The 15432-nt window shown below is 37.5% G+C and overlaps 1 protein-coding gene across 1 annotated transcript in view; it reads right to left on the bottom strand.

The window, feature by feature from the left end:
- LOC126857993 (nuclear hormone receptor E75) overlaps positions 1-14509 on the bottom strand; it is an 88127-nt gene extending 73618 nt beyond the window's left edge. The window contains exon 1 of the mRNA XM_050607975.1: positions 14302-14509. Coding sequence (XP_050463932.1) covers positions 14302-14494 — 193 coding nt within the window. The 5' untranslated portion in view covers positions 14495-14509. The remainder of the gene's footprint in view (positions 1-14301) is intronic.
- Between the last annotated feature and the right edge of the window lie 923 nt (positions 14510-15432).

A 15432-nucleotide genomic window follows, 5' to 3' on the forward strand; every position in this document is an offset into this window, starting at 1 on the left:
TCTCTTGAGATTTTGAGGCTGTTTTGAGTAAAGATAACGAACGCCCGCATCTTTGTTCGGCGTCAGTCACTTTGTTTTGCCAGTGCAGCCGTGCAACACAAGTATGAGGGTTCATCGTAAACCGTCCTATAAAAGCCACGCAAGGGCGAGTATTGCAAGGGCCGAAGGTAGTTTTACGGTGTAGTCATAGTAACGTACCATCTACCTTTCAATCAATAAAGAGTAACATTTTCAGGCTGTCGTACAATAGGATTGAACTGATTGACTTACTACCGTCATTACTTTATAGCTTGTTTTCGATATCTTGATGTTAAGGTCACATAAACAAAGCATGAAAAATTATATTGCACCAGACAATCTTATGTAAAGAATATATTTAGCTAGTCTCTTACAATTAGTCAACAAGTAAGTCTAAAAATATATAAATTTATTATTTTATAGATCTTTGTATCTATAACCATGTCATATATAAATTTAGATACTCGCAGTAATTACGAAAAATTTTCTTTCAATTCAATAAATCTTTAATAAATAAAATTGGAAATTGAAGTCTTATATAGATAAGATTTAAGATTCTCATGTCAATAACAATTATTCTTAATCAAATCTTTGCAATATTCCAAGCAGGGAAAACAATGAATCTTGGTGTGAGATCCATGTCGTTTTCTTTCAGAATGATTGCAATCGTGATAGCTCTCGATCGGCCGAGACAGAGGGTAAAAAGTAGAAACGCAGCTCTCGGGTGGGCGTTGCAAGGGTAGTTTAGTGGCGGTCGCTATGGAAACCCCGAAGAGCCGACGTTCACTGCACCCTCGTCGTGGACCTTGAATGAGAATCGAAGGGCATGCCATAGACGAGGGTACAGCAAATTCGCGAATGACTATCTTTTTCTTTGAATTCGCCATTTGTGACAAGAATCTTGAAACGAAAACAGACATTTTCCTTATATTGCAAAGAATCTTTAGAGATTTATAAAAAATATAATATAATATATTTTTCAAAAATTTTACTTTACCGTCGTATCAGAAGAAGAAAAATTTCTTATTCATTATTTCGATTAAAAATTATTTCAAGTGACAAGCATTACTCGAATTACAGACTTTATTTAGACAGGAATAAAACTATAAAAAGATGCAAATTATTTTTATCCGGGATTCTAGGAAAATATTCTTACTATTAAGAGTTATATTTTTCGCAAATTTAGACGTAAATCGCCAATTTGAAGGCGAGCTCAGAACAGCCACAGGCTGTAAATGTGTTCTCTTTTTTTTTATTTTTATTACATCGTACGAATAGTAGTCCACTATTTCGCGGTGCCGAGAAATCCAGAGAGGTCTTTTGCCTTCTCCGAGAGATCGTCCCGGTCACCGACATCGAGTGCAGTAACCAAGGAGTAGGTTATCCGCGGACCTTCACCGCACGACGAGAGGTCGAAGACCCTACGATACCTTCGTCGCATGATCGATTTATTTTAACCCTTTCGAGTTTCCTTATCGCTAACGATATTAAAGGTTTTTAATTTAATATAAATGAGAGAGTGAGAGAGAGAGAGAGAGAGAGAGAGAGAGAGAGGAAGAGAAATACATATATCAATTAATTATTAGAATCAATTATTAGAATTAAATAATATAAATAATAACAAAATATTTCTTTATCTTATATTAAATATAATCCAAGAGAGATACAAAATATATGCGATAAAATTACAATAATAACTTTAATATTAAAAATTTCTTTTATGGCAAAATGATAAAATATATTTTTAAAATTAATTTTATTGCTAGAATGTAAAATTATTGTAATATTACCGGAGACACATTATAATTCAAAAAAATCTGCAATTTAATTCATCGTACGTTGGCGGAATTTTGCGAAACTGCATGCGAAAGTAGAAAGCAAGCAAAAGGGTGTCTCGTCCCTAGATGGGGTCTCTGTCCTTAACAGCGTAGGTCGAGGACCTTCAACGACTCGTGCAGCCTTCTATCGCTTGCCTCCTCCTTCCCCTTTCTCTGTTACCTCTCTCCCCTTTTCTCGCTAATGTTTTTTGCAACTGCCTGCCCGATCAACTGTTACCGGACTAGATGCCGACGCGAGCAATCGACGATGATTGGAAGCTCGGTTTCTCGATCATATTGTGATAAATTACGAAAGTTCCATCGTACCGATTTTAATCGTTTTCACAATTTAAACAAATTTAATCCGGATTATATACTGTGGACATTAAAAATACTCGAACGAATATACACACACATATACCGGAGACCGACTGTTACAAGCTTTCCATAAATAAAATTAAATGAACCAAAGATGGCCCATGATAAGAACGACATTCAAGCAGGGCGAAAGAAATTCAATGTATATAAGTACGGCGATCGCTGATTAAGAGTCAAAAAAAAATCGTCATCGCATTAAAATCGCTACAAAGAGAGTCTTAGCAATTCAAATGGTGGCTACCGACCGATGCAAATTGCGACGTGCACTCGGGACTCTATATGTATTAATGGGTCAGTGGCATCGCGCGAACCTTGCTCGAGCGTTGCACTTTTGCAGCGCTTCGCCTCCTCCGCTCTTCTTGTCTCCCTACTCTCGGCATTTCTTCTATCGTCGCTCATTCTCTTCATCTTTTTCTCTATGTTTCTCTTTCTCTCTTCGTCCCATGTATCAAGGACTTGCTACTTGCTTAAATCGAAAGTTGACAGTATTGAGATATATAAACTTCTTTTAATATTTGTTTTTAATTTCTCTCTCCCTCTTTCTCTCTGTTAAACAAAACAGCTAATTCTAGATAATCTCTAAAAATACGAAATAGCGAAGAATTTGAAACTTATTCGATAGTATCAGCTGGAATAACCATTGATTTCTGTATTAGAATTAGTAAATCACATTTTCGTATAGCTATCGCTGTACTACACGCCTGTAAATTAAGCTGCTCGTAAATCAAACTTAAAAGGGCCTAATGATTCGAGGCGTAAACAGCATTATTGGTTTACAGGCCGTCTGACTCGTGACTGAGAAAGAAGGTACTGACCTCGGTTCACTACGAAAATGTCCTCACTAATTTATAAATCTAGCGTGAAAAAATTTGTCTACTTTACCGCATATTCTCACGAATCGCTGCAATGAGTATGAGATACATCATCGAAAAAAAGAATTTCTATGAATTTTTTTTTTTTATTATTCTTATAATCTAAATTTAGAAATTTGTTTTTAACATAAATTTATTATAAATTGTATCTCATGAGCATATTTTTTAAAGATTAAAAATATCGAGCTAAACTTTCGTAAAAGGGCAGGTTGATTTAGTTATTAGAAGCAAGGTCGACATAAAACCCCTTCGTCGAACATATCGAGTTTCTCGCGATCAATGAGGATGGGAATAGAGATATGTGAAATCAGGACGGCTCGATGACGGTTACGAAGTTCGTATTGTGTGCCAAAAATAGACCTTTAACCCCTTTCGTATTTCCTCTATTTTCCGAAAAAAAAGAAAGATAAAATGGGGAAATCCGTGAAGGGGTTTCGTTGGTTTTATCCGGGGCGGAAGTATTTCGATATAAGACCCAGCTGCCGCTGAATATCCATCTCAGGTAAATCTTTGTACCCTTTCGAATGCTGTATTTCGTAAATTCGGAAACCCTTCTCATATATGTACGATACACGCCATACGTCGATCATCACACGAACACATTTTGTATTTTGAATTAAATCCTTCAATAGAATTTCGCTCAATGTACGAGAGGCCTGCTGTAGATTTCTACTATCGATAAGTAAATAAAATATAATAATATAATTGCAAATATAATATTTTCTTTATACATTATCGATTGAAAAATTCAGCATCTTCTCAATCATTAAAATTCGTCGTACATGAAATGCCGGAAAGAGTTTTAGTTCTGCGTCTGAGAAACGTATTAACGGTTGTTACAGATGGACTTCAGCGTACAATGCACATCCGTAGGAAGCAACCTTTACTCATTTTCAATTGCATCTCATAAATCAAGTGTTCGGAATTTATTTTTTACGCAACGTGACAATTTTAAATTCTTAAGTCATATATTAGCCCTTTTGCATCATAGTCGTGGAGCGGCTGTAAATTTCCTTTTTTTTTCGACCTCCATGTATATTAGAAACTCATCGCGACGTGATTTATTGGTGGTCGAAAAGATGTTAAAATCCCGGAACTTAAATAAATAGGTCATCCAGAAAGCCAGAAGAAAAATAGTTGAATAAATAAGTTTAACTAATTCAAGGGCAAACCGGAAAAGGGAATCTGAGAAGATACGAATGTCTTCAATTTTTAAAGGATCGTTAACGTCGGCTAATCATTTTCTTCACCTTTTCCATTTTAGTCGAACAGGCTGATAAATCTGGCCTTCCTTCTTATTCCTACTATCGGGTTTGCTATCCACGAATTATTAATCCGCTCCTAATCGTGCGATAAGATTGGTCGAGAGGAGACAATTTTTTTGCAAAGAAAGAAGGTTCCGACCGGCCTACCAAAGCAAGGAAGGGCAACCGATAAGGGATGATTCGCCACCTTCTTTTGCGAGGGCAGCGGGGGTGGTTATGCGAGCGTAGCCAAGGTCGGGATCGGTAAACACAAGCGTTTCCTTGGTAACTATCCCTTGAGATCATGCAACCTTGGAGAATCTCGCAGGATCTCGAAATCTTTTCTTGAGGCAGCAAACGCGAATTATACTCAAACAAGGAAATTCCGAGTCAACTATATACTTGAGAGCTTTTTTTTTTATCAAATGTCGTTAAGCAGAATCTGACTATTAAAAAGTATATAATTTCACAAGAAGGATCTATTATTTATCGCAGTTATCTCACAATCGACTCGCTGCTTATCATAATCGATATCTCATGTATTTATATACTTTCTTTCCTATCATCTTTTCTTTCTTCCTTTTTCATATCATACATTTCATCAATCCGCGAAGTCATTGATACGATGACGTGCCTTATTTTTTTTGAAATTTAATAAAATTGACATCTTCAGACATCAAATTTTATTTTGTATATATATATATATATTCTAATGTTTTCATAAATTATTTTGAATAATAACTAAAAGAAAGAGAGAGAGAGAGAGAGAGAGAATTACGTAATACACATACTATCACTAAAATACACTAAAAACATATACATTTACGATTACATATATTAATATTTTTTATTTTTTATTATCTTTATTTTATATATGTGTATCATAATTAATAAATTATAAAAATAATACTAATATCTACATTTCTCTCTCTCTCTCTCTCTCTCTCTTTCTCTCTCAACATTAGACATTACTCAATATGTGAGCATGACTTCTCGATCACCCTGTACACAGATAAAGCAAAGTGAGAATGTAAGAAGAACCGGGTTCGTTTACCCGCAGTTATCGCAACAGGACTCTTTCGGACATAATCGCGTTCTTGTCTCGTGCAATTCTTTTTGCGCGCCTCGACATGCAACGTTCAGCTTGACAGCAAAAGCAAAAGCGATCGTAATATCATACATCTATAATTTTAATCCAACTTATGATTTATTTTAAGAAACGTGCAATAAAAAATAAAATAATAAATCTGGAAAAAATTATAAATATTGGTAATATTAACTTTGCAATATTAACATATTTCTGTAAGAGTCTTTTAATTATAAAACATATATCATCTAATAAATATATCCTCAAAAAATATTTTTCATAATTAAATTTTTCATAAATAAAAATAAACGAAGACAAAAATGAAAGCGTGTTAGCTAATTTGACTGAAGCCGTATGACTCAGGAAGCAAAGTTTTTATTTATCAGCATATAATCCTCCGCTTGCGAAATATTTTGCTGAAATCCGAGTGCTTTATTCGAACGGGCGGAAAGTTCGGAAACAAGAGCCGAAAACAAAGATACTCGGGCTGCTCGAAAGCGGAGCCCTTCAGCCGGCAGACAGGCCGCGTTCCCTTCGAAAGGGTTCGGGTGATGATCGGGATGCAAGGAAGGAAGGAAGAGAGAGAGCGAGCGCGAGGAAGAACGGCGAGTGAGAGAAGAGGTGAGGAGGGCGAAGGAGGGAGAAAGAGGGCACAGACGGGGAAGCGGACGAAGAGAGGAGGAAATAGTCGTCGAGAGACAGGGAGAAGAGAGAGAAGTCGGGTCCGTGACCGAGCAGGATCAATGCACGACGCGGACCTTGAGAGTCCCTCCACCCTTCGCCCACTCTTCCTCCTCCCCCTCCTGTCTAACTCTCACCCAGCGACGATCTCGCCACCCCGCCCCCCCTCCCCGCGCTCGCCGTTTGCAGCCCTTGCACAGGCGGCGCAACGACGACGACGACGACGACGACGACGACGACGACGACGACGATGATGACGATGACGACGAGAGCGAGACTGGCCTGCAGGGCGGGCAGAGGAAAGGGGAAGACAGGCCTTTGAGAGAGGAGAGACGTGCAGATTGCATCGTGCACAGCACCACTCTGTCAGCCACACCGACAACGCTGACCGCACTAGCACATTGCCGTTCGTCGCTGATATGCAGGCCGATGCACCGCCGTGGCCCCATGCACGGCGGCCAATGCTCTTTGAGATCTGCCGAGGCTCTAAAAATTGCATTATTAACCCTTAACTGGTATGTTATGAGCCTCCCGTATGATCTCATGACCAATTAGTTACTAAAATCGCTGCTGTTCGAGAGATCGGTTTCTTTAGTATCTCGTCTAGTCTCTGTAAGAATGTTTCTTCCCTATTTACTTTTCTAATATCCAATTAGCGAAATTTCTTAATTAATAATTCTAATATATAACTTGTATATTGTAAAATAGAATAAAGATGCATAAAATAGATAGCCAATACAATTCATTCGCAAAGTATTATTCCGCCACAATATACATAATCCTATTTTTCGAAATACATATGCGCGTAAAGGAAGAGGTTACATTAGGACAGCTGCATTCTGTCGGGCCAGGTCAACCCTTTCCAAAATTATTGATCAATTCTACGTATTCCATGACCCTTTACAGAAGATATTTACGTAAATTTTCGCCAGAATGACGGAATATCTTTCATGCATGAATTCGGCAGCTGGACCGGCATTCGACGCAAGCAGTGAATTGAATCTCCATTGAGAGATTTACATCTGTTCAAACCCTTTTCTGATTATAAGTCAGGTAAAAGTTTGACAAATTCTAAACTGACAATCGTTTCGCAAATAACTGCCGATGACGGAAGGACATCAGCTGCTCCAGAAACGATGATGGACCGAATTTATATCTTATATATGCCAGATGTGTGATCTTATCTACATGTAATTTTAGATAAAATTATTAATAATAAAATTATTAATGCGTTATTTTTTATGATACATACACATATATAAATATATATACATTATCATAAATTAAGAATTGTCTAATCACTTTCGATCTTAAATGCACGATAGAGAAAAGCGATCTTCTTATTATTGATAAATATATTATTCATCGTATCTTTTCTTATAAGAGTTGAAATATATCCTTTTTGCAAAATAACATATGCAAGATCGTTGTACTAAATTAATTACAAGAGATATCGATAAGAGAATCTAACGCATAAATTATGCATAAATTCATGACGCATGAAAAAATAAATATGCAGCAATAAAAAACCATAAAAAATGCGTAACAAACGAACAAAAATTTTTTTTTTTTATCTGTTCTATCTTTTTTACTTTTTATTTATGATCTCTTTGGAAAGTTAACGAAATGCAGTTGTATTTTTTTGTGCGACCCGACACGTACCTTTTATATCTTTTTTATTTTTTTTTCTATGTTACGTAATTCTAAAACTATTTCGTGTGTCTTCAAGGACGTAGAAATTTTCAAAAATCATAATAGAAAGAAACAATTGTTTAGCTAATATATATATAAATAATAAGAAATGTAGTTGCTTTAATCTTTGTAGTTTTTTATTTTTTTTTAAAGAGAATATTAATATACTTTTACGAATTAACCGTCAGTTTTCTAGATCTGTAGCTGCTAATACAACATCAAACATCCTCTCGTTCCCACGCCACTCGTGTTTACACTGTGAGAATTTGACACCATTCAGAAATGTCAGAAAGCGTGAGACTTATATGAAAAAGCATGATTTTTATCCTTTAAATTTGCCCAAATGGCTTCAACTCAACAGAATAAAATTAACGCTTATAAGAGTTTATCTTTTAACAATATGATCTGATTCGTGGTTGATCTTTCTCGATTGTCGTAAACACAATATTTTATAATATATTCGGTTCTTTACGCAAATACGGGTGTTCAACTAAATTTCTCTATAGCCCCTCTAGTGGTTTCCGTTGGTTCACGAATAGATTTATGCAACTCATGCAACAAGGCACTAGTCCGACTGTGGGGATGCGTTTACGGATGCATCTGCCGGGGTCGAGAACGCGACACGCGCATTTGTAACGCGAAACCCTTTTTGCACGAACGATTTTACGTAACAGATGTAACGACATAACCACGTGGCTGATCTCTCACTTTCGTTTGAAAGCACCGGAAGAGGATAAAGACTCGGAAAATGTTTAGGATAAAAATATCATTTACATATATTTACATATATTAAAGTTATATATATTTACGATAAAAAATAAGATTTTGATTTAAAATAGTAAAAATATACATAAATATAAACAATATTGCATTAAGTAATAATTAATCTATAGTTTTCAAGAACTAGATTACTATGTTAATTAAAACATTAAGAATTTTAATATGATTAAATTCTTTTATAAAATACATTATCAAAGATTCTTGTAAAAATTTATTAAAGTTGTAGATTGCTTTGATTGATATATTTTTGATGGTAGAAATCTACATCCCAACAAAATAGACTTTTTTCTTTTCTCGAAAATCTTGAAGAGGCATCTATGAATGCATTTCAAGGACCAGAGCCCAGAGAAATCAATTATCATTTTGTGCCTTACATCGAGAGAATATCGATTATTGCAATATAAAAGAATTTCCACTAGAAAATATCGTCGACTGTCGTTAACATTCTCTTCAATCTTATTTTTATAGAAAAGATCGTTTTCAAGCAAGCAAAAAAATCCGCAAAAAAGTGAATCTGCGATGCATAATCTTGATAGATCTACATATATAGAATAGACTATGAATATGCATTCATTACTTAAGAATTTATTATTTATTATATAATTTATAAAAAAATTATAAATTACAAAATATATATATAATTATTACATTAATAATTTTAAAAATATATATTTGTTATGCAATTCTGCAGCTACTTTTCTTACGATTACCCAAGGCGCTCGCTAGAGGTTCCTAGTTACTTCGCGAGCGTATTTACGAGACGAAGCGGCAGCGCACGTCGAGTGCATTGCACCCCCGTCCATTCGCCGACGGGGGTTGGATCGATCGCGGGCGTTGGCGCCGAGGTCACCGGCTCGCCTTGCTCGGAGTAATGACCCTCACCCAGTGCAGTGCAATGGCATCGGCGAACGGCACCTTTCCTGAGAAATCGCGGGGGTGGTTGTCGTAGACGTGGGTGCCTCTACGTCGTCGACATTATGCGATCGCCTCGACTCGAATGCGGCGACGCGGCAAGGAAGGGGTAAAAACGCGGTTATCGCGCGGCACCGTCGGCGCCTGCGGGGGTGGTTCCACCCTCTCCACTCCCTACACCGCCACTGATGTTGATGAACCCCCAGTGCAAGATCGCTGGGACCTTAAACTTGGTGGGAGGGGGAGGGGGAGGTCGATCATCGAACTCAACCTTCGCAGTGACCGCGATCGCGACACGTTTTTGCTTACCTTCGCGCGAGAATGTACAGATAAGACCGTTACTTTCGACTGATTAGAAACTTGAAGATTTTAATTAGTCATAAAAATTTTCGGCTCACTAAATATATAATAATTAAATATTTGCAATTAAATAAATTCTATAATTATTATATTAAGAGAGAGTCTCTTCAACCCTTCAATCTTTAAAAAAAAACTGTATTAAAATTAAAATCTAACAATTGTGAGGTAATTAATAAAGTGACGCATGTGCACTCACGAGCTCCTCTCAAGTCTCACTGGAAGTTTGCCACCGCGACAAAAGTCTATCGAGAAGTTGCGCCTTGCATGATCACCTCCCTCATTCCTCGTTTTCGCGGAAACGCGCCCTCGCATAATGGGAATCGAAAAGAGGAAGGGGGGACGTTGATGCGGCATCACATGCAATAGCGACCGCAGGGGAGAATGACTGGGCCATTCCATCCTGTTTTCTACTATCTAGTAACCGAGGATCATTGCGAGACAGCGAACCTTTCGAATGATTACTATCGCCAATGTCCTTCCACTTTCGATCCACTTTTACAGAGGAAATGCAAACATAATAGCGCGATGACAATAGCGTCGAGGAGGGACACAATTGAAGAACAACTCACATGATATCGGATTAACATAAGAATAATACGCTGTTCTTTTTCGAAAAACGTACATTATTTTTATTCCTCTTTCTACTCAATTAAATAGAATGGAAATATTCGAATAAAAATAAATTAAATTAAATTGTAAAATTTTATGGACCTTTGGATATATTACTCAAGCTTTATCTTGTGTATGTCTAAATTTTGAGTCAGAAAGATAAACTTCGAATTTCTTTGGAATTTCAAGCGATATAATATGCTCGAGTTTCTGATGTAATTCTTTAGATCATTTATTGAGTATGTATTGAAAAATTAAATAAAAATGAATCTTTCCTTGTCAGCTGACTTTGATTGACAGCAAGGTCTCTCGTATCATATACTAAAAATAAATTTTTTTATTTTTCGACTATCGATTTTTTATCGTTCTCGAAATATACTATATATAGAATATAGAAATTGAATTATAAAGAGTATATATATAGTAGAAATTGAATTATAAAGAAATCACGAATCAAATTAAATAATGTAAAATTCCAGTACATTTTTGAAATAAAATTATAATTGGGCGCATGTATAAACTTCCTATTCAATACTAAAGACAATAGAGCAAACAGCTGTCATTGCTTGGTTTAATTATACAACGATAAGATAAAAAGTAAAAATATTATATCGCTTTATAATCGTAATCAAACGAAAAGTGCAATCGCTCAAATCTTAAACTTTCGAGCTGTTATCGAGGCAACAGGAAAATCTTGGCTCAAGACATATCTGTAAACACGATATTTGATAAATTTGAAAAAGCTGTGGGGATAAATCTTTTATGATAAAATACTGTACAACGTTTTATTAAATAAATATATTTGATTTGACAACAATTCTTGCAGTATTTTATACTTTTCAACATTAAATAATTATTTAATTATAAACTTTATACAAGAAGCAGCGTATCTTTTTCTTTCTCTCTCTCTCTCTCTCTCTCTCTCTCTCTCTCTCTCGATTTATCAAAGAATAAATTTGTAAAGCTGTCTCTACTACATTTGTTTCATTAAACTATTCTCGTACGGAAGGCAATAATCGATGCATTGTATCATAAGATTTTTTTCTATATTACGAAATGCAATAAGATCCAACAGGAAGAAAGTTTATCAACTTATCAACACGTTTTCAAGGAAGAACACGTTTTCCTTTTATGAGGCCCGAAGACCTATCTTCGGGAGATCCAAACTGTATTTGCCCTTCTTATCATAGCGCATACCACACGCGGGCACTTGATGCACACATGTTGCGCGCGCGCGCGAGAGAGAGATACGCACACGCGTACACACAGACAGACCTTGGCTGAAGGGTGTCTGCGTCCATGGTACACGTTGCGGGATACAGCGAGATGCACACCCTTTCATATTAATCCCTAACGCTCGATTAATTCCTATTAGTTTTTATGTAACGCTGTTATTATAACATATTACCGAATACTAATTTTATTATCATATAATATTGAATTATTGGAGATAATTAATTATTTTCAGTAAATTGTGCTTATCACCGACCAAAACTTGTTATTCTGCCGAAAACAATATTACTATAATTGATATAAAAAGGTTGTGATTAGCATTTTAATTTTTAAAAATAATAAAAGAAATAGCACATAGTTAAAAGATGTTTAATTTTGATAGAATAGAATTCGAGAAAACTACTTTGTGTTTTCCAAAAGAGATATTCTCTATTCAGAGAAAATTCCCTTGCTTTCAGCAGCTCTGTTGAAATGTATGATGACACATCGAATCGTCTCACGTCACTGAGCCTTGGCCTCCAGTTAGGAGATAATACAGAACGTTGATAAGATGCAGACTATTTTAAAACATAACGACTTGACCCACTCGGGATCAACAACGGGATCGTTTGCATTCTCTCGTCTACCTGAAAGTCCTCGCCTAATCGCGTCTAGTCTGCAATATTATTGTTTCTCGATGGAATGTTTTTAATATTCGAACACACGTTTTAGTAAAAACTAAACTCTTGATTTAGATCTCAAGTAAATTATGTGGCTATGTCGTTCTAATTTTTTTCAATACATGTAAAAATATAAGATATGGATTTTGCAATTTTGCAAGACGATACTTTTCGGCAAAGTATCTCTTCACTCTCATCATCGTACGGTTTAAATTTATTGTTGTCATTGCGATAACGTCTCGTTTAAGATCTTTCAATATATTTTTACAATTGCGAGACATCGCCGCCGTTTATCTGTCATCCATCGTTTCATCAACAGCGAGAAATAATGGATTGTATATTGTGAATTGATGGCAAGTTTGTAAAACTCACGCACTCGTGCGTGATCGCGTTACGCGTTAATTAGTTTTCTAAAAGCGCGAAATTGAAGGCGTGAATGCAATTCTTCTGGATCAATAAACTTGAATTTCCATTAGTCTCGATTTCTCTTAGAAAATAGAAAATAGTTCATTTTTTAAAAACATGACATTGTCTTTTGTCCTTATACCCAGTCCTTCAATTTGTCATTCTTTCTAGCAGCTCGTATAATTTCCACGCGGTTGGTTTCCGATTACGCGTCTCTGCGTGTAAGATAAGAATGTTGATTCGCTGCACAATGCGTGTCGGCGATCTTTCGGAATACTTTTCGATATTTCTCACGGTCAAGGTCGCGCTCTGCGTCACCGACCAATTTATATTTAGAATGACGATTTAAAGAGCCGGCTCTCTCTTTCTTTCGTATTAACATAGATCGTAGACGTCGCGGCCGCCCGGTGTCCTCGAACTTTACCGAATTCCAATGCTCGCAGATATGCGTATCGATTTCTTCCTCGTGAACAAAGTCATCCGCTGACAGTGAGACGCGAAACATAAAAAAAAAAAGATATGAGCGCGTCATGATCCTTTCACTACAGACAACCTTGATGATTCGCCACCTCGTTTACGATGACAGATCGATCGCGTGTTCCGGGATTAAATTATCATACAGGAAAATTATTATCTGCTTGTGTTTCACAACGTATAAATATTTTTTGATCGTCCCAATTTGACATAATCTCCTTTTCGTCCGCGTCATCTCTTCTCTTTAACTTCTTTCTCGCTTCGCTCATTCTAATGTGATGATTGCGACCAACAGACAACAGTGCTTAGCGGGACTTATCGTTAATGAACCTTACCAACGTAAACACACAGTCGTATAATCTGGAATATAAAACAGTTCTGCAAAGTCTGACGAGAGAGCGTGGATTCGCGGCAAAAAATTCTCCGTCTACATCCGACCAGTCGACGCCTCGAAATTTATCGCCATCGTTGCACCGCGGTATGCAAATTTCGTCCGAATCTCCCAGAAGTTCGTCGTTTCTTAAACCACTTTTTTATGGATCGATGATCTCGCTGCTTGTGCCACGAAACAGTGCATAAGCCGCGCTTGCGTAAGCTGTTGCTCGTAAACCGAATGTGGATGTACTCGCGAAATGTGTATCAATGTGTGTCTCGACGAACGGTGAAAGTCATTATATGTACGATCGTAAGCTCGTAAGAAAAGGCATTTATACAAGATGTTTAATAATTATCGATCTTTTTACTCATGATAAATTAAAAAGTGCTAGCTTTTTGAATTTGTTAAAAAAATTTTTAAAAAGATAGCTCTCTCTCTCTCTCTCTCTTTTCAAAAATGAAAAGTCGGATAAGCATGCAATAATAATTAATAATAATTAATGCATATTAATATAATAATTAATCTTTAACGTAAAGAGTTGACCAGGCCACTAAAAATAATTTTTAAAAGAGAATTCAAACACACGCAGAGCAGAAAAAGAATTTTTAGAACTCGTGTTTAAATTCTTGTATCGAGATACACATATTTCATAAATTAGTAAGAATATTAATAAGAAAAAAAAGAAATTGAAACAGGCTCCTCACCGAGATCGGGAATAGAACTGGTGGGCTCCTCGTGATGGCCCTTGCTGTCGTTGGAGGTCCTCGCTCTGGGAGGCGGCGGCGGCGGCGGCGGTCTCATACTGGAAGTCGAGCTGACTACGACTGTGGCGGGTGGCGGCGGAGGTGGACCGCCGTTTCTTCCGTGATTAGCGCGTATCTGGGACTGTGGTGACATCAGCACCGTTTCGCCCCGCGCGTGCCCCTGCGGCGGGCGGGGGCACCAGCCATGCAGCACCCTTATGGCGCTGCGTACTTCCGCCTGCAATTCGGCGGTCTTATCTCTAGCTGTGTGAGCCACTTTCGTTACGGGGAACCCGCGCTATCGCGGGTTACACGAGGGATCACGCGAAAGATAACACTCTCGTATGCCTTAAGTCGTGCCTGCGTCCACTTCACTTACGTAACACGTGTAAATACATGTATAATGCACTAAAGTCGCGTTACGAATACACTTTGATCAGTCACTGACAGTCTCATAAAGGCATTCCACTCGAATTTCTTTCCAGCGATAGCGAATTTTATAAACAGTCAGGATCAATTACGTTTCGGTGCACTCTTTCACCGTAAATCCAACAACCGTACATCGAAACACCAATTTGGAGAACGCCAATGAGCTAATCACTTTTTGTCACGAATGCATTTTTCTCTCTCCGCAAATCCGCGAATCGAGTGACATTTCAATCTGGCGAACACTGCGCGAATCAACTTCATTCTATTTCCAAAGTCATTAACTGTAATTTGGACTCGAGAACACTTTCAGTCACTTTCTCTCACGAATGCAATCCGTCATCGTTTTCTCGTCAAGATCGACCGAGTGGAATCACGCAGTCACCTTGTCCCTCTCTCGCGCGCAGTCCCGGCGGTTGATTCGAGCGTCACGGTCAATGTCTCACCGTGGCGCGTGGCAGGTGTCCGCGGGAAATTCTCGCTCGCGATACCGATCGCTCTCGCCTCTCACTTGGAGTCGTGCGCGATAGATGCGCGCGATTATGCGGGATGCGAGATGATCAGGAGCGAGAATGAAGCGCGAGAGCGCGCGCTTCGCAGCCTTTCGAACGTGTGAATGAACGTTTCTTAGCAGTTCGCCGAAAACAACAGTCCTCTCGGCACACG

This window comes from Cataglyphis hispanica, chromosome 23, assembly GCF_021464435.1.
Source record: "Cataglyphis hispanica isolate Lineage 1 chromosome 23, ULB_Chis1_1.0, whole genome shotgun sequence".
NCBI lineage: Eukaryota > Metazoa > Arthropoda > Insecta > Hymenoptera > Formicidae > Cataglyphis > Cataglyphis hispanica.